This window comes from Habropoda laboriosa, unplaced genomic scaffold (genome assembly GCF_001263275.1).
Source record: "Habropoda laboriosa isolate 0110345459 unplaced genomic scaffold, ASM126327v1 scaffold212, whole genome shotgun sequence".
NCBI classification, from domain to species: domain Eukaryota; kingdom Metazoa; phylum Arthropoda; class Insecta; order Hymenoptera; family Apidae; genus Habropoda; species Habropoda laboriosa.
The window spans coordinates 2,343,893-2,368,322 of record NW_017100509.1 but is presented as its reverse complement, the minus strand read 5'-3'; the positions used below and the strand labels follow the sequence as shown (position 1 = coordinate 2,368,322).

General features: G+C 38.9%; 1 protein-coding gene across 1 annotated transcript in view; it reads left to right on the top strand.

Moving 5' to 3' along the window:
* Positions 1-24,430, top strand: part of LOC108576175 — a 97,753-nt gene that overhangs the window by 29,356 nt on the left and 43,967 nt on the right. The window contains exon 2 of the mRNA XM_017939119.1: positions 14,226-14,436. Within this exon, the coding sequence (XP_017794608.1) occupies positions 14,226-14,436 (211 nt within the window). The remainder of the gene's footprint in view (positions 1-14,225; positions 14,437-24,430) is intronic.

The following is a 24,430-nucleotide window of genomic DNA, read 5'->3' as shown; positions in this document are numbered from 1 at the left end:
AATTCAAATTTAAAGATTCAAATTTAAGAATAAAAATTCAAAGATTCAAATTTAGAAATTAAAATTAAAATTTAAAGATTCAAATTTGGGAACAAAAAATGTTCAAGATTCAAATCAAAAAATAACAATTGGAAAATCAAAGGGACGTAACGAATGCACTCTGTAACCAAGTGTCTCAATTACACTTAACACAAAAACTTTAAAAATGCAGCATTTGACTTCAAAATTGCGAGTGATTAACGAGTATCATCGAAATCGGTCGCAATTATTTTCGGTCCGCATCCCCGTAGGATTACATTTATTTCTCAAGCACGTAAATTCAATCGTTCAGGGATATATTAAAAGCCGATCAATTCTTGACTATTCTGTAGCCATTCACGTGCACTGTAGCACTTATCTTAAAAGCTCGGAAGCTTTCGGCGTCTCTGTGTCGGTCGGATTCCATCTGCGAATGAAAAAGATTACGCGTGAAAATGTAGTTGAATAGTCTGAAAAAAAGGCTTCACGGAATATCTACGTATGAAACTGCCAGGGTTACATGTAATTCTTCCTAAAATAAGAAAAAAGAATAAATAGAAAAGTAGAACATCTGAATACAAAATGGGAACCTTTTCAAAGCATACTGCATTCAAATTTTGATCGATTTTGCACAAATCTCTCTTTTATTCCATTCGAAAATAATAAGTATCGCATATTCCATATTTTCTATCTATAATTGTTTCTTCTCTTATTATACTTTTATTCAAATCGAACATTATACCGACGATCTTCTTATCTAAGAACAAACGCATTTTTTTGCTTAGGGACAAAAGAGCGAGCGTTCTTGAGATTGGAACGGAGGAGCTTTTCTTTAAACGAACATACAAACTGACCTATTGTTCCTAATCACGCCATTGGAAGAGCTCTAGGGTCAAGTTAAGGGTTTACCAGAGGAATTCTTATCGGAGTATTTTTTCCGCGTACAAAGAGCTCGTTCCTTAAGAAGCTTAACTCCTGCCTGGCCCGCGCTCATATTTTCTTTTTTATCCGATTAATCCCATCTCTATCGAGTTATTTTCCGGTTTTAATAAATGTTTTCCCTAGCTGTTCTAATTGTTACCGTAGCCCCGGTATCGTTTCCAAGGTATTTTCTCGAATAGAGAAATGAATGTTAAGGCGTATCCTGTAGCCGGATTCATGGCAGCGAGTCAAGTAGTCGCCGTCGCAGGCAAATATCGCTTTCTCAAAACACCACAAGTGTTTATTGCGTTGCCTGCGACACTTAGTCCCTAGGACCAGACCCTGCCATAAATCCTGGAGTCTCCGAACGGAAAACAGAAAAGTGGCCCACGACTTTTGCCAACGTCGATGGTCCACTTAACTGTAACAAAGCCTAGAAAAGCGGAGATTCCACAGGATTCCCACGCATCCGTCCACCGAACATTTTCTCCGGTCGTTGTTTCTCAAAACACCACAAGTGTTTATTGCGTTGCCTGCGACACTTAGTCCCTAGGACCAGACCCTGCTATAAATCCTGGAGTCTCCGAACGGAAAACAGAAAAGTGGCCCACGACTTTTGCCAACGTCGATGGTCCACTTGACTGTAACAAAGCCTAGAAGAGCAGAGATTCCACAGAATTCCCACGCATCTGTCCACCGAACACTTTTTCCGGTCGTTGTTTACCCTACCCTAAGATAACGCGCTAAGGGCGAAATGGAGGGAGGTAGCGATGCACCGGAGTAAACTGATTGGTGATTTAGAAAAGGAAAAATCAAAGATTCAATTTCGGATCTACCCAATCGCCCCTCGAGACGACCGATCAAATCTACCTCGAGATCCCCGGTGGATTTATTCGAAAGACACCGCCGCGGACGTTGTTCTGGCCGCACGGAATCCGAAATTCCGGCTGTTCCGCCAGTAACGACCCGTCCAAGTGTCCATTGTTCACGTGCGAGATATTCGCGAACAGCAGTGTTCAAATACCTGCCGCCGTTCGAACTGCTGTCTAAGTAATCCGCAGAAGTTGGCCAAAGCTTGGGCTCCTCCGTGCCTAGCTGGCGAAACCAGTTCACGATTTGACAATCGGCAAAGTTATTGCACAAGCGTCCAGACGCGTCTTCTTATTATCCAGCCGGTTTGGAAAGTTTGCGCTGTGTAAATTGCACGGGGGGAGGCCGGCAAAGCAGCAGCCACGTGGACAAGAGGACGACGAATCGGTCCCACGCTCGTGTTTCCCGTGGCTGTTTGATTGTCACGGGGGTGAAACGCCGTCCCATGAGTACGTTGGAAATGATCGAACCGCTGTGTGGGAACGTTGGAACGCGGGGAATTCGGTATATGAGATCGGCAGAATGGATCCCGCAGTATTATTGTTCATATTTTTGAACCTGGAATTTTGATGGCCAGTAGAAATCGATTTCTCTTCTCTTCTTTTTTTTTTTATTGTTTGATGTAGTATCTATGATAGGTCGGTAGTTGAACGAGAATTTTGTGTAGGATGTGTGTTGACGTAGTTTTAAGGAGATGGATATTCGAGCTTAGGTAAATGTGTGATTAAGAGAGGTTTGATTAACCCTTTGACTGCTGGCAGCTTGAGAGTAAAGTGTAAGTTAATAGTCGTGCTACGTATTACGTTGGCCCAATTATTTCTTACTGAATATTCTGTACTGTATATTTGTAAAATAAATAGTATATGAATGTCAGAAGCGCTGATGGTATCCAACGTTCGATTATCACTGAACGTTCTATAGGCGTTGATAGTAGTCAAAGGGTTAAATAGGGTTGGAATTGAAGACTTGTGGGAGTGGAATTTTATTTTTCATTAAAAGACTAAGGATAGGGCATGCTGAAATCGCACGTTGCTGTTTCATAGCAAAAGTCGAAATTTATTGGAGAATCTGGGACGGAAGAACTATCAGAAGACTAAGAATAGGGTATACTAAAGTCACAAGTTTGGTATATCGAAATTTGTCGGTGAATCTGTGGCAGAACGTTGGTAGTAATTCTGACACCCCAAAAATATAAGAAGGTAGCAATATTTCTGAGTGAAACGTTAGGTAAAAGAGACTGAGTGAGTGCGACTTCGGTGACAAAGTGTGACTGAAGAAAGCCAAAGATTAACCCTTTCGCTGCGGCAGATTATCGACAAAATCTTTCGTTTTGGCGTTCAAAAATTTGTTGAAGATTAAAAATTCATCATTTCTAAATTTCTATTATTAAATTAAAGCGATAGTACTCAAAAGATCGAATTTTAAGCCAAATCTGAGGATTGCATTAGTGCGAGAAAATGTTCAAATCCTCTCTATGCGCCAACAGCAGTGAAAGAGTTAAAAGACTAAAAATAGGACATACTAAAATCACACACAACGAATTGATACAAAAATCTAAATACTTACCAACGTACCAACTCCAATCTAGAGCTTAGGCTAAAGCACCTGTTTCATCCACGGACACATCAGCCTTCGGGCTAACTTCGACAGCATGCCCAAAGGAAATAGGCTCTCGTCAGCTAGGTGTTAATATCGTTGATTCTAAGTTAATGAGTCGCGACGAAATTCAGCCGGGAAGTAAGCTAGCGGGGCAATTTCGAAAACGCATTAGCGAAACACGTCCGGCGGCATCTTCTCTCCCGGCGTCTTTGAAATTAGTAGAAACTCGTTCGCCCCTTTGAGGCCCGGTGGCCTGAATTTCCGCAACCCATTCGTGTCACTTCGAGTGTGAAAATACCAGGCGCGTCCGAGAATTTAATATTAAACTGTACACCATCGCGTGAAATTCACTCGCTGCGAAGTGCGTGCACGTGAACCAACTGCAACAGCCTTCGAACCGGGAGCACCGGCTAAGACGCAACTTCAGACCATACGAGATTTCAATTTCTCACTGGCACAGATTCGTCGAGCGCTTATTACGTATCGTGTGCTTCTTTCGATGCGATTTTTTTTTTATTTTCTGACATAAACTCGTGCTCGTGAGTGCTGAGACACTCACTGAAATCCTTAGCGATGCTAACTAATCGTATGTTTAAAGATAACAGTTAGACAGCTGATTTTTATGCAAGTTTGTATTCTCGAGAATACAGTAAAACTAGTAGAACTTCGGCAGAAAATGATTTCATCTAGCAGGTATTGCAAAAAGCACTGTAGTTTCGATATTTTGCATATTTTCTCAGATTGTGTACATTCTGGAAAATTTAGCGTCTTTAAGTTTCCTATGAATGCTGTTGGATTTTTAGTTAGGCGAGGTAGTCAAGACGAGGTATTAAACACAGCACAATATTTAACATATAAGCGGGATGCTACAACGGTACACGAGCGCACAAGGAAGGAACAGCCCAAACCACGCGGCCACTTTGAATACTTTAACAAATGCATAAAAATCCGCAGTGTAATAATTATTTAATAAATATGCTGGATTAATTAAGCGGTGAGAAAAAACGGACCGAAAATGTGGAATAAAATTTTTTAATAGGAGGCTTCATTTTCGGGAAAATTAGCGCAGAAAATTTCATGGGGCTGTGCAACTATTCTCCTTACAAATAATTACATCTATTCAGAATTTTATGTTTGTCAATGATGACAACACCGAAACTTCATTTCTTCCATCCTCTCGATCTTATTTACGATTTTTGTGCGCTGCCCCCACGAAATTTCGAAGTGATTTTTCTCGAGAACGGTATTCCACATTTTCTGTCTATTTTTGCGTGCACAAGAAATAAACCGTCTTTACCATATCCTCTACGGGAAGTACATTATAATAGTAGCCTGACGTGTGTGAAAATGAATCTTGATATTTCGAAGTGTGATGAATTGGTATTGACAATTGTTGTTGATGGCGAGCAGAATGTGTTTTAACAGAACGACATGACAGATTGATACGAATTGTACTGAATATCCGATCGTGAGCGAATGGACAGGGTTTTGTGTATGGGACAGCGGAGATGAGAGATCTATCGTTATATAGTGGGAATTACGGTGTAATTCGTGTAATAATTACAGCTTCAACGGTGAATTATTAACAGTAAAATATATTACACGCGAAGTGGTTGATATTTTACTTCTCGACAATTTTCTGGTCTTCGAAAAATTCTATATTTTTCTACGAATTAAGAAACTATTGAAAAAGAAAACAGGAGGATGCAGGAACATTTAGCAGAGATTGGCTGAGAATTAACTTTTCAATTGAGTATTCCTGATTTTAACACAGATTGCAAAGATTTTGACATGTTTAGCTTTCCTTTTCTTCGTGAATTTTGCGCGGTTAAAACAATCACAGTACTTCAGGACTTGTTTTAATATGCGACGCGTTCTGCCACTTGTTTCGTAGGCGTTTACCACCGACATCCCCACATCCTGCTGTAATCCTGCTTTAACTACTAGAGTCCACAACATGAGAGCGCTTGCTTCGTTGATTATCTGAAAGGAAAATATTAGCATGTGTTAAACCGATGTTTTGCATGACAAATTCCCCCTGCAGCGGTCTAATTAAATTGTTCCGTTTCTGGACGAGACGTTCCTCGTAAATTCAGTGCAAATTGATGATAAAATGATGGATATATAGAGACAATGAGTACAGCAGTGCGAAGTTCCTGCTAAAATTTCACGTCGAAATCGTTACACCAAGAAGAAAACAATTTTAAAAAATTGTTCTAAATGAATGAAAACGAAGAAACGTGTAAACAAGGGTTGAAATTCTTGCAAAGCAAATATGAATTAACTTCAATTTAGGTGATGAAGAAAAGATTAGAGAAAAAATTAATAAAAACACGAAGGAAGGCGTGAAAAGATTCTAAGGAATAAAAGGGCTGAAATTCTTGCAAACCAAATATGATTTAATTTCAATTTAAGTGATAAAGAAAATTAATAAAACCACCAAGGAAAACGTGAAAAAATTCCATAAAATAAAAGGTCTTAAATTCTCGCAAACCAAATAAAAATTACCATCAATTTAAGTGACGAAGAAAATGATCAAAGAAAAAATTAATAAAAACACAAAGAAAGAAGTGAAATAATTCCCCAAAATAAAAAGGGCCTAAAATTCTCGCAAATCAAATACGAATTAATTTCAAATCAAAGTGATCGTTTTCAGAAAGATCAGAAGCGAATGTCGTTCAAATTTTCATGACTAGCTCGTGACAGATCAGGCAGGTTCGAGAACAGGCAAGATCGATACTCGTGAATATCGAATGAACGTCGATTGGGGTGTTTCAGCGGCCTCATAAATGATGAAGTGCTCGCAGGTACGTCGTCGATATTGTTGTAAACAATACCGTGAAACTCGACAGACCGTTTGACGGTTCCACCGAAAAGGAGTGACCACTACGAAATATATCGATCAATCCTCCCATTTCAACCGAGATTCGAACGACCCTTTTTCTAAGGAAATTTGTCACCTCGATAAATAACCATCTGCGAGAAAAAAGGAAAACGAAAGAACCGAAGAAGACGTGTACGAAAGAGGAATTCGCGATGGGCGATCGCATATTTCATCGAGTTACATTAGCTGGCTACAAAGGACGATCGAACATCCTTTCGGTGCACAGTTGTTATTGGTAAATCTCGATACTTTCTCCAAGCGAGAATCAACGAAATCACGTAATTCTATCTTGACTTTCTGGAGAAGAGAGAAGAAATGATATTTTCCGAAGGTGTTAAGGATAAAGGCAATATTTGAAAAGTTCCGCTGAAAGGATAGAGTTCATATTTAAAGACTTTCCCTCCAACTTTTCTTCTCAGCTATCGTACTTAGTTGCCGGCGTTTTACGACAACTTTTGCTCTCTTTGCCTCGCTTGAAATAAAGATTAGACACTGTCCAAGGTTTGCAAGAGTGATCAGCTGTTTTGATCAGATGAAACACTTCGGTTATCCCTTCGACAGTTTATCCCGTGTCAGACTCGGGGTCAAATATTTCACTCGAAAGAGACTCTTAGGAAGGAAATTGAAAAATTCAAAAATATTGTCGTAACTACGACGTAGGGTTTGTTTATCCCGCGTTTTAAAAATCATCACACAATTATTAAATATAAATACTTTTCACCGCAATTCATAACTTTATTAGAGTGTCTAAGGGTTAAAACACAGACTTCTGTGGAAATCACAGTTTACTTATTTATTTACGGGTATTATACACATTAAGTCTGAAGGAAAATTGAAATCTGAAGAAGTGAACCGACTCACAAAATTCATTAGCGTTCCCAATTATGCAATTAATCCAATTAAATTGGCTATGAGTAGAGTAATATTTCTTGTCATTTTTTCTTCTTTTTACAAGTGTAAATACATGCAACGGATTAAAGCTTGCACACATCTTTCTCGCATACTCGTGCATTAAGCGTTCAAACGAATTTCCAAGAGTGTTCCACGTAACACGAGTACCTATCTCAATTTCCACAGGGCTTCGAGGGAACTCTGTAAAAACGAGTAAATTTCCTGGTGCACTAGATATGCATGAACTTTAGCTGCGTGTGAACGACAAGTATTCTGGATAACATAAAAGAGATCAAATGGCTCTTCGGGACGTGAGCATCTGTTTCCAGGGGAATGCGCGTCTGAATGAATCCTAGGAATGTACGTGGAGCTTTCAGCGATAGCGGATATGCGACTCGATGCTTGAAGAACGCATCTCCCGTTAAAGAATCAAGCTTTTACTTGCACTCTGAGTTGCGAGGTGGAACTAGGATAAAAATTCAAACTAAATTGTATCAGGTCATCCCATAAGTTCCTGTCGTATTTTATAATTTATTATAGATCAATTTTTCCAACGAACCTTTGAATTTGATTTTAAAAAAATGAAAACCTAAGTGCCTTCACATTACACAAATTTTTCCTATTTTTTTTTTTTCATCGAATTTCTATAGAATTTCCTTGGATTTTCATTAAAATATGTTTCGCCTTCAGCACGAACTTATGGAACGACCTAATGCATATCATGTCGAAAGGATTATAATTATAGAGAAAGAAGGCCAGGTATCAGAAGCTAGCACTGAGAATCAATTCGTTCTTTGTTCTTTCTGAAATATTAATATCCTGCTGTTTCACTAGCATCACTAGACTCTACAGAACAAATAGCTCACGTTAGTTGCTATTGATACTTCTCTAAAGAAACTAGGTTCGTTGGAAGACAGGAACAATGTCACAGAGAGATCGATCCTTTACTTTACACGGAAGTATCGAACTCCTCTTTCGAAGCCTCGCACACAACTGCAGATTCCTATCGAGGAAGTGTTTTATTATCTTATGGTTCTTAGTGGCCGGTTGGTTGGCTGTATTTTACAGACAGAAATTCTGCGTATCCTTTACAATAGCACCTTCCTACGACGCGAATTGCCTAAATACGCGAATCGGCGAAAACTATGAAAGCAGCGCGTGATAACTTCTAATCAACGAAATACCTTGATAACGTAGAGGTGTAACTTCCAGAATGCAAATACTCGCGCCCTTTGGCTTTCAAACTTCACCTGGCCCTCTCTAACAGTTACAACGACCACAGTGCGGCTGAAAATGAAACTTCATTCACGAAGTTCCGCGTGAATTCACGAATCGCCAGGCAACGCGATTCCGCGATCCTTTCGCGCAGTTTAAAGGGATACACCACTGTGGGGTGTGTAAAAATAGGGTGCAATTTGGGAATCCTTTTCATTGGTGCTTCTCCTCTATTTTGTAACATTTTTACTTTATAAAAATTGCAGAAGACAGTTGAGAGTTACGTTTATATCCTGTGAAAAGGTTGAAATTGTTCATGTAGCAATTAACTATGAAAAAAATTTCTAAACTTACAAATTTTAGAGAAACCTTTAGATGTACTGTGACGGTCGAAAAACTAGGTGCGCTTTCGGAATTTTTTAAGAAAAATCTATCGGATGGACTAATCTGAAACTTTGCAGGCTTGTTAAAGTACATTTCATGAATGCTCCGTATTTTTTTCGAGTTAAAATATTTATTTATTTAAGAGTAGCTATCTATGAAAGAGGTTGCCAAACTTTTACCTATTTTTAGAAGCTTTAGGATGTTGTACCGTGACGGTCGAAAGACTAGGTGATATTTCCGAATTTTAAAAAAAAAATCTATGGGATGGATTAATCTGAAACTTTGCAGGCCTGTTAAAGTACATTTTCTGAATGCTCAGTATTTTTTTCAAGTTAAAGTATCTATTTATTCAATAATTACAGCTTTTCCATCAAAGCGCCTAAAAAACTGTCTTGTCTATAATTGTCACAAAAGAACCAAACAGATTTTAATCTTCATGACATAATAACTTAATTGGAAAAATATCGAAAAACCATGAACCTACTTTCCAAACGTATCACCGTAGATCCATTATTTTCCACCGTCGCAGTATTTACTCCTTAAATAGCCGCACTACGTATTCACCTGTATCGGGTATCACGACGTTCAATTAGAAATAACGAATTACCATGGAGCATCGGCAGGATATCTATTCGGCGATAATTATGGCCAGACCTGCAGTTATTCACGCCTTTCAATTAAACATTATTTCGTTCGCTACACGGCTTCCTGCTGCATTATGCATATTCCACCCTCTAGAACTCTCACGGCGCATTAAGCCACTGGGCGGACACGTTCCCTCTCGCACACACACGATCGTTGTGTGCGTGGGGATGCGTGAAAGAGACAAAGTCGTTGGCGATACGCGCGTCGACGTGGCTGAAATTCACCATTGTTAGCGATAATTCGGACTTATCAGTTCACCAGGTATAAAATCACCGGGCAAAGAGGGAAGGGAACGCGCGACGAGTAAGAAGCAAAGGAACGATCATAGAGCCGGTGGGATGGGGGCGGTTGATGCTCCGGTGAAAAAAGTTCGCGATAAGGAAGAAATAACGGGGTAAAGTTTGTGAATGCGCCGGTCGTGTTTTAATTTCTGTACGCAGATAAAACGATTCATTTAGACGACGCTGTTTCGGGTAAACGTGTATTAGTATTTGTGGAGGATCGCCGGTATATTTTCCTATTTTCCTATTTTCCCGATAAAAATGGAATCGCGCTGATGAGAGATCGAGAGAATTCTTGCGTTTCTTGGAAACGTTCGAATTATTTTAATTGTTGCCTGTTGCGATCTGACGAGGACGCAACGAAGTCTCAGTTCGGCGGATTACAGTAATAAGCCACTTAGTCACATTTAGCCGCCAGACCGAGATGCCGACGTTCGAAAGACCGCAATATACCCCCCGTGGACTCACCAGCGCGACACTCGGACAATAGGTCCCAAAAACACTCGGGACCATAAAACATTCGTTACCGAGGATCGAATTTGTTGTAAACAAATTCGGTCTCCCAAAAGGTCACAGTTTTCGTCGACCAATAGAGGATCGAATTTGTTTACAACAAATTCGGTCTCCCAAAAGGTCACAGTTTTCGTCGACCAATCACACCACGTTTTCCACCTTCGTAACACAACCACCAATCAGAACCAACCTAATCCCTATATATACATCTACACACCTGAAAACAGGGAATTAACAGTACAACGAGTGCTCGAGACACATCGTCAAAAAAAAAGAATAACCGAATTTCAACTAAACATCTATCAAACATCTACATCAACGAACCGAAAGAAAAACATCTAACCCGACAACCAAGTTTCATTACACCTCGAACCAGCGAGAACTATCATCAACCTGCGCCAGAACTCCTGGTCATAAGACTTGATCAAAGCCCACGACGCAACATTGCCGAATTATCGACACAATCAATCGAGTCATTTTGCTTGATTAAGCTCTTCAATTGAAGTGGACGGAAAGGAGAAAAATTGCTCACATTGTACAATTATACTGGGACAAAGAAATAGTTCTTTTTCTATCTAGATAATTTATTACATATTTTCTCAGCTGTCTATTTTCATAGTTTTACGATAAAATTCAACTGTTTCTTGAATTTCCTGTAAACATTGGAAATATTTGAAAAATGATTGACACAATTAATCCACCCATGTTACTTGCTGATTACTTGAATTGAAGTCAATTTTATTTCTATCAATATTTTGTAAGGCGGCAATATGGAATATTCAAAATATTTGAAAAATCATTATCTCACCAAATTATTGACACAATTAATCACTTGCATTTCTTGTAAACGTTCGAAATATTTCAATTGTTACCGAATTATCGACACAATTAATCGAGTCATTTTGCTTGTTTGATCTCTTTAACTGAAGTGGACAGAAATTGTTCAGACTGTACAATTATACTGGGAGAAGAAATACTTCGTTTTCTTTCTGGATAATTTACTACATATTTCCTCAGCTGTGTATTTTCATATTTTTACTTGCTCGATCACTTGAACTAAAGTCAATTTTGCATTTTCTTTACTACGAACGTCTCTAAAGCAACAAACTGAAACGTTCACGTTGATCTTTTTCCCCGAAAATTTATGGACGGCCACGGCCATTAGTTTGTGGTCAGGATTGTCATTTATCTGACCGTTGGAAAGCCGCCGTCTGAATCACGCAAGAAACAACGAACAGCGGTGGCCAGTGAACCGCTTTAGATTTACACGACCGTGTTAATACTCACCTGATGTAATAACCGTGGAAAAACTTGCTGTTTAGAAGACGTTTGAAACGCTTTTAATTGTAGCCGGTGTACGTACGGTGCAGCGGGAAAGTGTAGTCGCGAAATTAATTATGGAACGATCCTTTAACCAGCCTCGTGGTCGGACACAGTTTCCTGTGTACGAAAATTCTATAACGTAGATACAGCACAGCACGTGCAACGATTTATTTTATTAATTACCTCGCGTGAATTCATCAAAGTGGAAAATAAATTCTGGAAGAAATATATTTCGCAGGAAAGGGTATGAATAATAAAGGACGAAGGAGCCAAGAGTGCTCTTAAATCAAATTAGTATTGCCATGGACCGTTCGATAGATCAACGAGAAAAAAATATTCGACGCTAAATTTTTCGTCACAAAGAAAATTCGGATTATCAGTTTCTGCCCTATTTTTCCTACTTAGTGGTAAGCGAAAATTTTGAAAAAAATCTGGCACGTTGTGTAAACTGAGGGACATGTCGGTGAATTTTTTCAGATTTTTTCGTTGCAAATTCTAGGAGTGAAAAATGAAAAGCGCGGAGAAATCCGGATTTCTTTGGAAATATTAATTTACCTATTTTTATTAATATTTTTCTCTAAATTCTGAATGAAACTGTAACTGTTTTCTGTGTATCGTGGCCGAAGGGAGAAATTTGACAAAATTCTACTCGATTCTAAATTTCTTCTCGCGAAGAAGAATGTTCTTTACATTTCTAAATCTCGTCTGCTTAATTAAGAAACGGGTGTGAAAAAAGGTCGAGCGTCGGATATGAAACGCAAATATAACCGGATCTGTCTGCTGACAGAATAGCAACCCATTGAAACGAGTTGTTTCAACGAGTGTGCTGTAAGTAATGCATCGTGATGTGAATAATTGAAGTAGGGTGTATGCAAACTTACGTCGTGTCGAAAATTCAATTTACATTCTTCCCTCTGAGGTATTATTTCCATCATTCCGGGACGTCTCCCCTTTGCTGGAAAAATCTGCTGATAAGTATTCCAGCTCCCCTTTTAATTCGCCGAAATAGTAGAGTCGAATCGAAAGCTAGAGTGGTGTTTCTACAATGAGCTTCAAAGAAGCAAAGAAGGGACTGAAGAAAAGATTAGCCTCCTCGATTAACAAGAAAAATTCTAATGTAATCAGTAACTATTATTATTAATTTACTGTTTCAAGTTATTGGAAGAAACACAATTCACTTTTCGTTAATAAATTTGATTTCTTTCAAAATTTTTCAAATCACTTTGCAAGAAGTTTCTTCTCAGCACTTCAAAGTCCCATAAATAATGCTGTTTTTCTAAAATGCTATATTTCTAAAAAGTTGACAATAAAACATATTTGAAATTATATGACAGTAGAAGATATTTAAAATTATACGACAATAAAATTGACAATAAAGCGTCGAAAAGTGTGTCGGAAAATTAACAAATACATAAATAATCAATAAATAACGAGAAATTATAAATGTCTCTATTTGATCCTTCCAGGAAAAGAAAAATACTTCAATTGTTTATAAAATTCTGTGTTACTATTCTGTCAGTATCGTTCCAAACAATTCAAGACTCGACAAGAGGCTCTGTTGTGGATTTCGACGAGCTCGCGAAAGTTGCCAGAGCCGCTTCGTGTTTACATTCCGCGTCGTATCGCGTGAACGTGAACAATTTTTTTCGACATTGCAAACCTTCGTTCGGGGAGACAGAAAAACTTTCGGTTTCCGGCACGCAGCTCGAGTCGCGGTGTCCTCGAAGCAGTCAGTCGCCTGTGTTCTTCCATTGAGCACACGTTGCGAAGTGTCTGTCGTCTATAAATTTAATTACTGCTATAAATTAGTGTCTGAAGATCCAATTCGTGTCACCAACGTTCCTACAAGCTGTGAAACAAGGTCCATAATCATTTCTCGACTTATCTTTGATAGTAAACGTCAATTTGCACAGTTTCTCTGAAATTTTATTCGAAGTTTTTTTAAGTAAATGACTTAATTTAGTGCAAAAATCCTTTATTTCTCGTGCTATGATTTTGTCTGTATTAGCAATCTGTGAAGCGTTAATTTTTACATCCTTCTACCCCACAAAGTAAAATTTAGTAAAAAGGCGATTTTTCTGCGATTTAAGGACGTATTATATCCTTCTTCAGCACAAAGTAGAATTTAATGAAAAAGTAAATTTTTTGGTGATTTAACGACTCTTCCATATCATTCTTCACCACAAAGTGAAATTTAAAATAGAAAGTAAATTTTTCTGCGATTTAAGGACGTTTTATATCCTTCACCACAAAGCAAAATTTAATGAAAAAGTAAATTTTTTGGTGATTTAACGACTCTTCCATATCATTCTTCACCACAAAGTGAAATTTAAAAAAGGAAGTAAATTTTTCTGTGATTCGAGGACTTTTCTGTATCCTTCTTCGCCACAAAGCAAAATTTAATAAAATTCAACAAAAAAGTAAATTTTGTGATTTAAAGACTTCTTTATATCCTTCTTCACCACAAAGTAAAATTGAATAAAGTTTAACAAGAAAATAAATTTTTGCGATTTAATCACTTTTGCCAATGCACGAACCTTGTGCAATTCCACCTATGACAATTAAACGAATCACAGTGAAAGTGTCCAAGTCCAAACACCACCATTAGCCTTCACCTGCAACTCAAGACGTATTTAAAGGAACCACCGGTTTAAAGCATACCTCTTTTGTTTACCTCTCAGGTGTCCTGGATGCGTAAGAGGGACATGCATATCCTGAGCGCCGGCATCCTGATGTACACCTCGGATCTAAGGTTCCAAGTGATCCATCCGGACAAGTCCGAGAACTGGACACTGCAGATCAAGTCGCCCCAAGATCGGGACTTCGGGGTTTACGAGTGCCAGGTCAGCACCGAGCCGAAGATGTCGTTGAACTACAGCCTCAACGTGGTCGGTGAGTGCATTCTGAATAATTCAACCGCGGCCGCATAAGTCGTCAGGCTTGTGCTGCTTTTCATTTTCAAACGAAATCCCATCGATTCGACGAGCTACCGTCGATTTTCCCCCAATCGAACTCTTGCTCGGCTTTACCAGCTAATCACGGATTACCATCGGCTCGACGTTGAATTTTTAACTCTCTTTCTCTCTCCCTCTCCCTCTGATTCGCAGATCGTCATTCCCGTTTATTGCCCGTGAAACTTTCCCACGGAAAGTTCCACGCGCTGTACTATTGATGGATAATTCTTGTTTCTCTGTTGAAAGATTAGTCGTTGATACGGGAAATCTGGACGGTTAGGGAAATGAAACAGTTCTTTATAATCTGTTGGTAATTGTTAGCATTGTCTGAATAAGCGTGAGTCGTGAAAATTGAATAATTGTGCTTAACACGTTCGCTATCAATCGTCACATACTAATTTCCACGATAGAACGGTGTTTCTGTTAGATTTATCAGTCAGTTAGATATAACAAAAATTAATCTAAAGCCTTACCAGTCTCGAATCCTCATCCCTTTGTCCCTCGACTCCCATACATACCGATCCTTTTCCCAGGTACAGTTTCGACAACTACCTGCGCGTTTTCCACTTTCCCACCGAATTCCTGTCCTATCTCCGGCAGATTCTCAAACTGATGCACTCTACCCATTTCTTTTGTACCGACTCCTTAAGTTCATTACCGAACCATTGTCCCTGCAATTCTTCTCCCGTACCATCGAACCCTCAATCCTAACGAGTCCTGATCATTATCTTGCATAACAAGGAAGTTTAGACCTTGCAGTTTATATCCGTAAAACCAACAGTGTAAAATAAAAGAAAAAACTTAATTACAAATAAAGATAATTTCTAAAATCCACCGTCTAAAGCGAACCGACGACACCAGGAAGTATATTTATATTTCTTTTGTTTACGTTCGGAGAAATCCGTTTAGTTTTACCACCTCTGTTTAGTAAAGATCTAAATGTTTATGATACGTGACAAAAGGCCCTTCGGTCTCAAGCGGGGTCGTAGGCAGTATTAGGGCGTTGCGTAGGAGCATTCTCAGTCTGTATACAGTGCTCTTGCCATCAAGTAGAAAAGCGAACCTTCCTTGTGTCGAATAAAAGTTTATAGTTTAAAATAAGGATTATTAATTATTTAACAATCCATAACTCCCATAATCCAATAGTTTCTACGTTTAACTCATACAAAGTGCAGTTTGAGTATTTAATAGTAATAATTATAATAATGTTTATTCAGCTTCGCAGCCAAGAATTGGACTTGGTTTACAATTTCCAGCTCTCCTCTTTATAGCTATTAAGTGCAGAAATGAACTCTTTTATTTAAGAAGATCGAAAACAGATCTTCCATTATTGTCGATGACCTTTTGCCATCTTTCCGACAGCCTGCGAATGTCATCGTGAGAGAATCAATTATGTGAATCTAGTCGGAAAGAATTCATTTCTACACCTAATAATTTCTATCTGACTCTATATCTGACTAGGCTACTGTAGTCTTATCTAAGTCTTAGTCTTCTTTCCTATTGTAACCTTTCTAACCAATCTACAGTCTTCCTATCCCTTTTTCCGCTTACCACGTCTCCTACATTGCCATAACTTTCTACTTCCCTACATTCCCTCGTTAAACCTTCTAAATGTCCAAATTCACCTCCGTATAAATCATATGCGTCGTCCCTCTTCGTCTTCCCAATACCTGTTCCAATTTTTCAAATTTTTCTCTCTTCCCTTCTTCACCCAGATATTCCGCTATTTAGTAAATATTAAGCGTGCATAAGTGCAGGTAACCATCGTATTACGTGAAACCGCTATTAAGAACGCAAATAAAAATAATTGGAAGAATAGAGGACTACGCTTCGACAGAATCGTGATAGCGAACGTGTTAAGTTTCCCTAAAGTTCAAACTTGGATTTTCCTTTCGTACCGAGCAAATTTCCCCGACTTTCAACCGAAATTTCTCGCACACATAAGTCGATCACCTGTCCATAAGCCGCTGGAGCGGGCAACTTCCCTTTTCAAAAGCTCATCTGAGGCGAGGTACTTAGCATCCCCTTAAGTATTCGTCTCGAAGGGAGCGCTTAATTCGTACCGCGAGCGAGATAGCCGGGTTTTCTCGCTGATTCGTTCCCGCTCCCGGAACCTTTTCCACAAAACATTAGGAGGGGAGCGATAAAGATAACATGGAGTTCTCGTTTCGTCTTCCTGCATCCGGTGTCTTCTGCGCTCCGGCGAAATAAAATGCTCGGCCAGGAGCAAGTTATCCACGCTATCGGAAGCCGAAGTTAAGGCACGCTATAAACAAAACTGACTTCGTCCGTGTATTCCGGAAGGCTTTCATATTGGCATAACTGCCTTGCCCGGGGAACTTAATCTTTGCAGTTCAATAACTCCGCAACTTGCAGGCCGATTCTCTCGTAAACTTTCGAAACCCGGGCCCGGCTAGCGCTGCTTTTCCGCGAAATTCCAGCCAGCACTTGCAACAAATTGTGTCCATCTTTGCAGACGGTAAGTTTGCCGTAATCAGCACCGACGCGAGTGGAAACGACGTGGCCGATGAATGCGACGATTGTTGCAATTTGCTGGATTCGGAAACAATCTTGGAAGATTGTTCGGTCGAGCGATGAGATAAGTTCTAGAGATTAGAACTGATTTGCATTTAGAGATAATCTGTGGAGATTTAATGTTTAACTGTTCGAACAATCAGAAAATATATCCCATTCCTTCGATTTTCCAATCTCCCTCCAAAAAATTGCCGAGGTGTGTAAAAATAAGGTGCAATTTAGGAATCGTTTTCATAGACGCTTCTCCTCCATTTTGTAACATTTTGACTCGTTCAAAATTGGAGAAGAGCGCTGAAAGTTACATTTGTATCCTGTGAAAAATTTGAAATTTCTCTTTTAGCAAACTTACCTATTTTTAGAAGCCTTAGGAAGTACCGTGACGTGAAAAAATTGCAGTTCTAAAGCTCTGCATGTTTGCCTTGAATCACGAGGTCTTGTCCAAGGCTGGCTTAGAGTGTGATTCCAAGTAGATTTACCTTTACAGTTAATTAGTTAAAATTTAATATTTACACTGATCTATAGATTTATAATCCCTCGATTTTCCAATTTCCCTCCAAAAAATTGCACCCCAAAGTCCTTCACATTCTTCTCCAATCACGTACCGCTGAACGGTGGACTACGCATCTGTGTAAAAACATCTCCAACACGAATCTCAGCTTAAGAGACGAGCAAAAAGCTCCAGCCAGGCGTGACGATCCACCTAGAATCGTCTAGTGAAAACAAAAGAAAAAAAAGAACGGTGCTGATTTTCTAAGCACTCCTGCATATCGGCCCATCCCCGTCATAGTCTACGATGCCCAGAACATCGAAGAAGGAGTCAGAACGGATTTGTCTGGGCTCGTTGAACAAGGGTGCAAATGCAGAATCGCGGCGACATAAGCGTTGACGTTAAAATCTTGGCAAGACAGCGGCGCGAAGTCGTAGGAGTGCGAGAAACAACGAAGAAGAAGAGTGGGATGGGTCGGTGTCTAAGGGATTGTACTTGGATGGAAACGGGGTGGAACGAGGTGGGGCAGCTCGATAAGCGGCTGGAAGAAATCGTCTCGACGAGGCGTGTGTCCCTATGGTCATGTAGAACGGCGGAATCGTGCGTAGCAGGGTGTCTAATGCTCGTGGCGGTACTGTGTCTCGGCTGTGGGAAAAAAGTTGGCGTAAAATAAATCGCCTTTCTTCTGGCCCGTTCCCGTCGATGTCGTAAAACACGGGCTCAATGGCGAAATCAATTTTACAAATCCGTCGCGCGGGCGTGCGCAAAAAAGAAGAAAAAAACACATGCGCGCCTCGAAACTTTACGCGTGCACTCCGTAGACGAGAGATTTGTTAGCCTGGGGCCGCGAGATCGTTGCTCCCGGACGGAGCACGTTTCAGCCGAGTTAAGAGCCGACGTTCATCTTGCTGATAACTTAAATGGGATTCCTTGAGAATCTTCTTCTTTCGTTTTTCTCTTTTTTCTTTCTTTTTAGATTAGCAGAGTTCCTCGAGTTCTTGCTACTTGTTTCGTCCCTTTTGTTGTCCGCTAAGCTTAATTCTGTGTGACTTGTTGTTGTTTTTTTAGAATGCCTTCTGCTTTCATTATCATTTCTCACGTGTCGAATCATTTTTTCTCTTAAGTATCAGTTATCTTCTTTTTTTTACATCTGAACTAAGTGGGTTTTTGTTGAAGATTTGCGTGAATTATAGCGAACTGGATGTGATGATCTATATAGATATATTTAAATTGAAATTTAAAAAAATTTTTAAATTCACAGTGCAAAGACGAATTCAGAAAGGGCAATATTTTACTGTATTTTATTGCAGCTCAGAACTGAGTTACGTTATAGTATAAAATTCGCATAGTAGAATTTTTGTATTAATTTAATCACGTTTACCATTAAACGTATATCTACAAAGTTAGACATTATTTTATCTCACAACTTAAATCACACTCATCCCTGTTTAACTAAATTGAAAGCTTAGTCAATTTTTTGTAAATGAAACAGTTACAAAAATCGTAAATATGAAGTCCATACGATCGAGAAAAGGGCGCCAAATTCAAACGAAACGAGATGCGGTCTTCGACAATGAACGACCAACGATTTTTAGAATCTTCAGCGATGTCCCGTTGATTATACGTACAACCAGGTCTCGTAGCATCCCCGTTCCGCAATTTCAAACCCTCGCGATTAATTAACTCTAGCGTAATCTCCGGGGGAAGACGTTAAAAACGAGAACAACCGTCGGTCGCGTGATCTTCGGGTAAATATATTCTTCTTCCTTGACGAAACTCTGAACGAACCTAATCGAGTTAACCACCAACGCACTCTTCAACCATTTTTTTCTTTATTTTTCGTAAATTGATTCTAGCATTAGTGAGTTTTATCGACGTAGACGCACGCTGATGTACTTGTGCAACTTTACGCGTTCATTTTCTCGTGTCGTGGAAATCTTAAAGGGAAGCTGTTGCCCTAGAAATGGTATTCTGGGTCGAATCGATATGAACAGTGACGGTTATCGGCGTTTAAGAGCGTCAACACTGGATAGGTGGTATTTCAGTAATTAATAGCGCGAGAAGAATGAGACGATAGAAATTTTTCATTCATCCAGAGCACTAAAATGGTATCGAGAGGAAGATTTAGAGTAACGACCGGCGATCAAGGAAGTGAAATGAGCGCGAGAAATAAAATGGGATTGATAGCGACGTATTTCCACAGAATAATGAATAACTCTACCTGTTCAATTTTCACTCGTTGCGTTTGCACAAAAATTCTGATACATTCTGTTGTGTCACTCTTCTAGAAAATCTACGACATACTTTCTACTATACTCTAACAAACTATCTGAAAATAATTCCCAAACAAAAATTCTCCGTACAATTTCAATTCAACCAGGAACAATACGAACCTTTCGAACACACATACAGTGGAGGACAAAAGTATTCATACACCCTATAAAATGGAATAACTTTTTTAAAATTGGGCCAAACGACATGAGTTTTTTTTTTGAGAAGTTAGAAAGATTAGTTTACTAGATGACGTGTAAAAAAATTTTTGAGAAAACTGCAATTAGTCGGAATCGCGAAGAAAATAGCGAAAGTCGTTTTTACAACTTTTTTATCTAAGCTCGTAATGAAAATTTAAAAAATACGTTTTGTAGATCTATGTCAATTATACACACGCTGAAAATTTCATCGAAATCGGTTAATGTTGCTATGAGCTACAAACGGTTAGAGATTGTGAAAATCGCACTATTTCACGACTTTCGGCCTATAATTGTAATAAATCTGCAGATTCTTACATCTTTCGATGCCTGTCGCTTGTTTCTCCATCCACTGATTTATAACAATATTTATAAAAAATTCCATTAAAGCTTCACCAACAATGGTGTGCTCAACCACACCAACAGACAAAGCAAACAATTCCCGCTACAATCCAGAAATACCCACCTGACAGTAGCCCGAAAAATCTCAGCCTATTAAAGATCCACGAAATCCCTGTGAAAACTCTACCCTTGTTCCCTACGCACACACCTTCACTCACCGCCTACCGCAAAACAGCTCGTCCATCTGACCAGCGTGTAAACGGCAAAAAACCGTCTGGTGGAGCATTGGTACCGGTCGATATCTGGTGTTACTTTTCGTATTGCAACCGCAATTACCCACGTTGTCCGCGATATTACTCCGCTAATTCTGGCCGCCGTAGCAGCGGCGGCGTTAACGGCTTAACGGCTAATGTATATGCTCGGCTGAAACCAGCCAGGACCACTCTCGAACTCACCGTGTCGCTTTGTATCCGTCGTACGAGCTCTACCATACGGTTGTACTACTTGCGCGGTATAATAGTTGAAAGGATGCTCCAGGAGAAGGTGGTAGGACCGTTCCTACGTTGGATACGGTGTACAGTCTCTGTTTTGGTTTTGTCCTACCCCCACGCTGACACCGTTATTGTTCGCGAAATCCCACCCACCGGTTAATTAGCATTTTCATCGGCTTGTCAGGTTGCAACGCTGTCGATGACACGGCGAGTCTCGAGGACCGTGGACGATATCGGCGTATGATCGTAAGCTTCGCGCAAGATATTTGAGCGATGCTGGAACGGTGTGGGATTATGCGGTGTTATGGGTCAAAGAGGAGCCGGGTAAAGGGATACAAGCAAGTGTGTTACTGTGAAGGGAACGAGGTTGTGTGAACGTGTTAATTAATCGAGAGGAAATTGAAGAGAGTCGTGGGGAATTATTGTGAGGGAATTTTGAGGTGGCTTTGTTGGGAGAAATTTGGCTTTTAGTGTGAGGTGTGGATTGGTGATTGTGTTGAATTGAGAGGAATGGGAAGTAAGGCGAAGGAGGAGGAAGGGAATTAAGTATAGGTTTGTTTGTATTTATGAGGGAATTTTGAGGTGGTTGCATTGGGAAGAATTTGTTTTTTTTTTTTAATATGAGGTGCCGATTGTTGATTGTGCTGAATTGACAGGGATGGGGAGCAAGGTTAGTGAGAAGGAAAGATGCTGAGTTGAGTGCAATTGAGTTGGTTAGTCTGGAAGTATGAGAGAATTTTGAGGTGATTGTATTGGAAAAATTGTTCTTTAATGGAAGGAGTAAATTATTGAATGTATTTAACAGACAGGGATGGGGAGTAAAGTAAGTAAGTAAGAAAGATGTAAAATTGAGCGCAGTTTCGTTGGTTATGAGGGAATATTGAGATCTTTGTACAGTAAATTCTCTACAAGTGTCAGTTTGGATTCTACAAGTGTCAGTATAGATGATCCTACGCCTAAGATATAGGAGTAAAGTAAGTAAGTAAGAAAGATGTAAAATTGAGCGCAGTTTCGTTGGTTATGAGGGAATTTTGAGATCTTAAATTTCGGGATAAAAAAACGTAAAATTAAAAAAGTTGGTATTTAAATCGCTTGGTTGCCTCCATTCACGTTTCATCCTTATCTTTTATTCGTTGTCCTTGTCCACGTTCGGCAAACTACAGAGGCGGGGTATAGATGGTCCTACGCCTAGGCTGCGTCATTGCTGCGCCCATGTTATCTCGCTCGCAGTCCTAGTCCTTTACGAGATTTCACGGCTCGACAATTCATAATAGAAAAATATAATTCCTTTAATTTTACTTTTTTTCATCTGAAAATTTGTTTAACATGTTGGTGAGATTTTTCTGATGAAAATGAGATCAAACACGATATAATTTAAACAACATTGTCACGCCAGACAGTGAACGTGTTAATAAGTAAATGTTGTTCAAATTATGTCGTGTTTGATGTCATTTTCATCAGAAAAATCTCATCAATATGTTAAGAAAAATTTCGGGATAAAAAAACGTAAAATTAAAAACGTGTTTGATGTCATTTTCATCAGAAAAATCTCATCAATATGTTGAGAAAAATTTCGGGATAAAAAAACGTAAAATTAAAAAAGTTGGTATTTAAATCGCTTGGTTGCCTCGACTCACGTTTCATCCTTAGTCACTGTCCTTGTCCACGTTCGGCAAACTACAGAGGCGGGCGCGAGGCTCGAAAACGTAATCCCTGACTCTACAAGTGTCAGGTGTAGGTTCCTTGCGGACTGACACTTGTGGAGAATTTACCGTATTGGGAAAAATTTGCTTCTTAATGTAATGTGTAGGTCATTAAATATGTCGAATATTTATTCATTTATTATCGAATATATCAATATGTATATGTAGTAATATTATGTAGTAATATTTTCAATGTAAAGTGTACATCGTTGCTTATCCTGAATAGAAAAGAATGGGAAGCAAAGTAAATGAGAAGAATTGATTACCGTTTCGTTGGTACAATATCGAGACTCGTGGTTGAGTAATTTTATCGATAGTATTCTGGACGAAGAAGAAGTAGAAAAGAAAATACGAGCTGCGTTGAAAAGGGAAGTGTAAACCTTGGAACGACGTTGTTCGAGAAGGAATTGTGAGCCAGTGAGTTGCAACCAATGGCGGAGACTGTCAGAAAGCACTTGACGACTCGTGTAAACGTTCAGTCGTGTATAAAATGTTTAATAATCTCGTGAATTGATATAATGAACTGTATAAATGTTTTCAAATCTTTCATTCATAAATGTACACTAATTGAAACTAGTCTGCTATTATTAATATTCTTACAAATTCTTTAAAAATCCTTTCCATCTTCTAAAAATAACAAGACTCAATTAGCAAACGACACGTGACAATTTTACGGTATCGCAATATTGTCGTGAATAACACCAAACTTAAAACGTACTGTCGGAGTGAAATAAAATTTTTGGAGAGGAAACAAAATAGAAATTTGTACCTCGACGTAACTGCCATTTCCGTTAATAGCAAACGTTATTTTTTTCTCTTTGTTCGAGCGAACTTTATTTGAAAAATAATGAGGCGTGACTAAAACATATTTTTTCGTACTACGGAGTAATTTTAAAACGTTCGCTCGACATTCTGTTTCACGATGAAAGGCAAGTAATGCAATTGCATTTACTTCCTGTCCTTCTTTTTCTTTTAATTTTATTTTCGACGCTACAGGAACTGAAATATGCGTGGTGTGACTGGGGAACATTTTTTTTCTCTGCACGCTGCAAATTTATTTCATTCTCGTGGATATCGAATAGCGTTGTCCCTTTCTCGTTGTTCCATTACTTGTTACGTATAAGTTTGGAATCACTGAGCATTGCAAATTACACAAAAATTTCCAGAAAAGAGTCAGCGACTTTGAGAATTTTTTATCGTTCGAATCAATTGATATGAGATAAATTGATAAATGTAGAATTGAGATAAACTTGAAATCTATAAAAAATTAGCAGCAGATTTAATATCGATGAAAAGTGGGAGGTGATTCCAAACTTTCGTGTACGTGTAGTTTTGTGCATTGAACAATCGTTTCATTAAAATGGCATTTACAACGGTTTCGCAAATAGCTGTATTATTTACTTTGAAAAAAAAAAAAATACAGCTTGCAGATTTATTCAAGTAGAAACGCAATATTCCGTATATAATTGTAATAAGTTACAAGTGAGCTTGCAGTGCTAAAATTAAAGGTCACATTTACCTCGTAATTCGAGGAAATTGTTTAATTGCAATTACTGTTTTAAAATGTCGAATAGAAAATTGACCAAATTTATAGAAATTGCATTTTTATTTTATATTTCTTGCAACAGGAATACGAACTCAATTTCGAAATTTGTGGTTTCTTTTTGTGGGCAATATTTTTCACGTCACTTTTCGTTCGAGGTGAATTTAACAACAGTTGATAACAAAAGTATCGAATTTTATAAGTAATTCTCGCTTTCGTGAAATTTTCATTAGTTACCTGATTCATTTATCCCGATGACGTCATATCGCGTACTTACATCGCCGAGATATCAGATGCTGCGTCAAAGAGGCGTGGAGAATAAAATGAAGTAAGTTATTTCTCGTTTGAATGGAACGCCTGGGT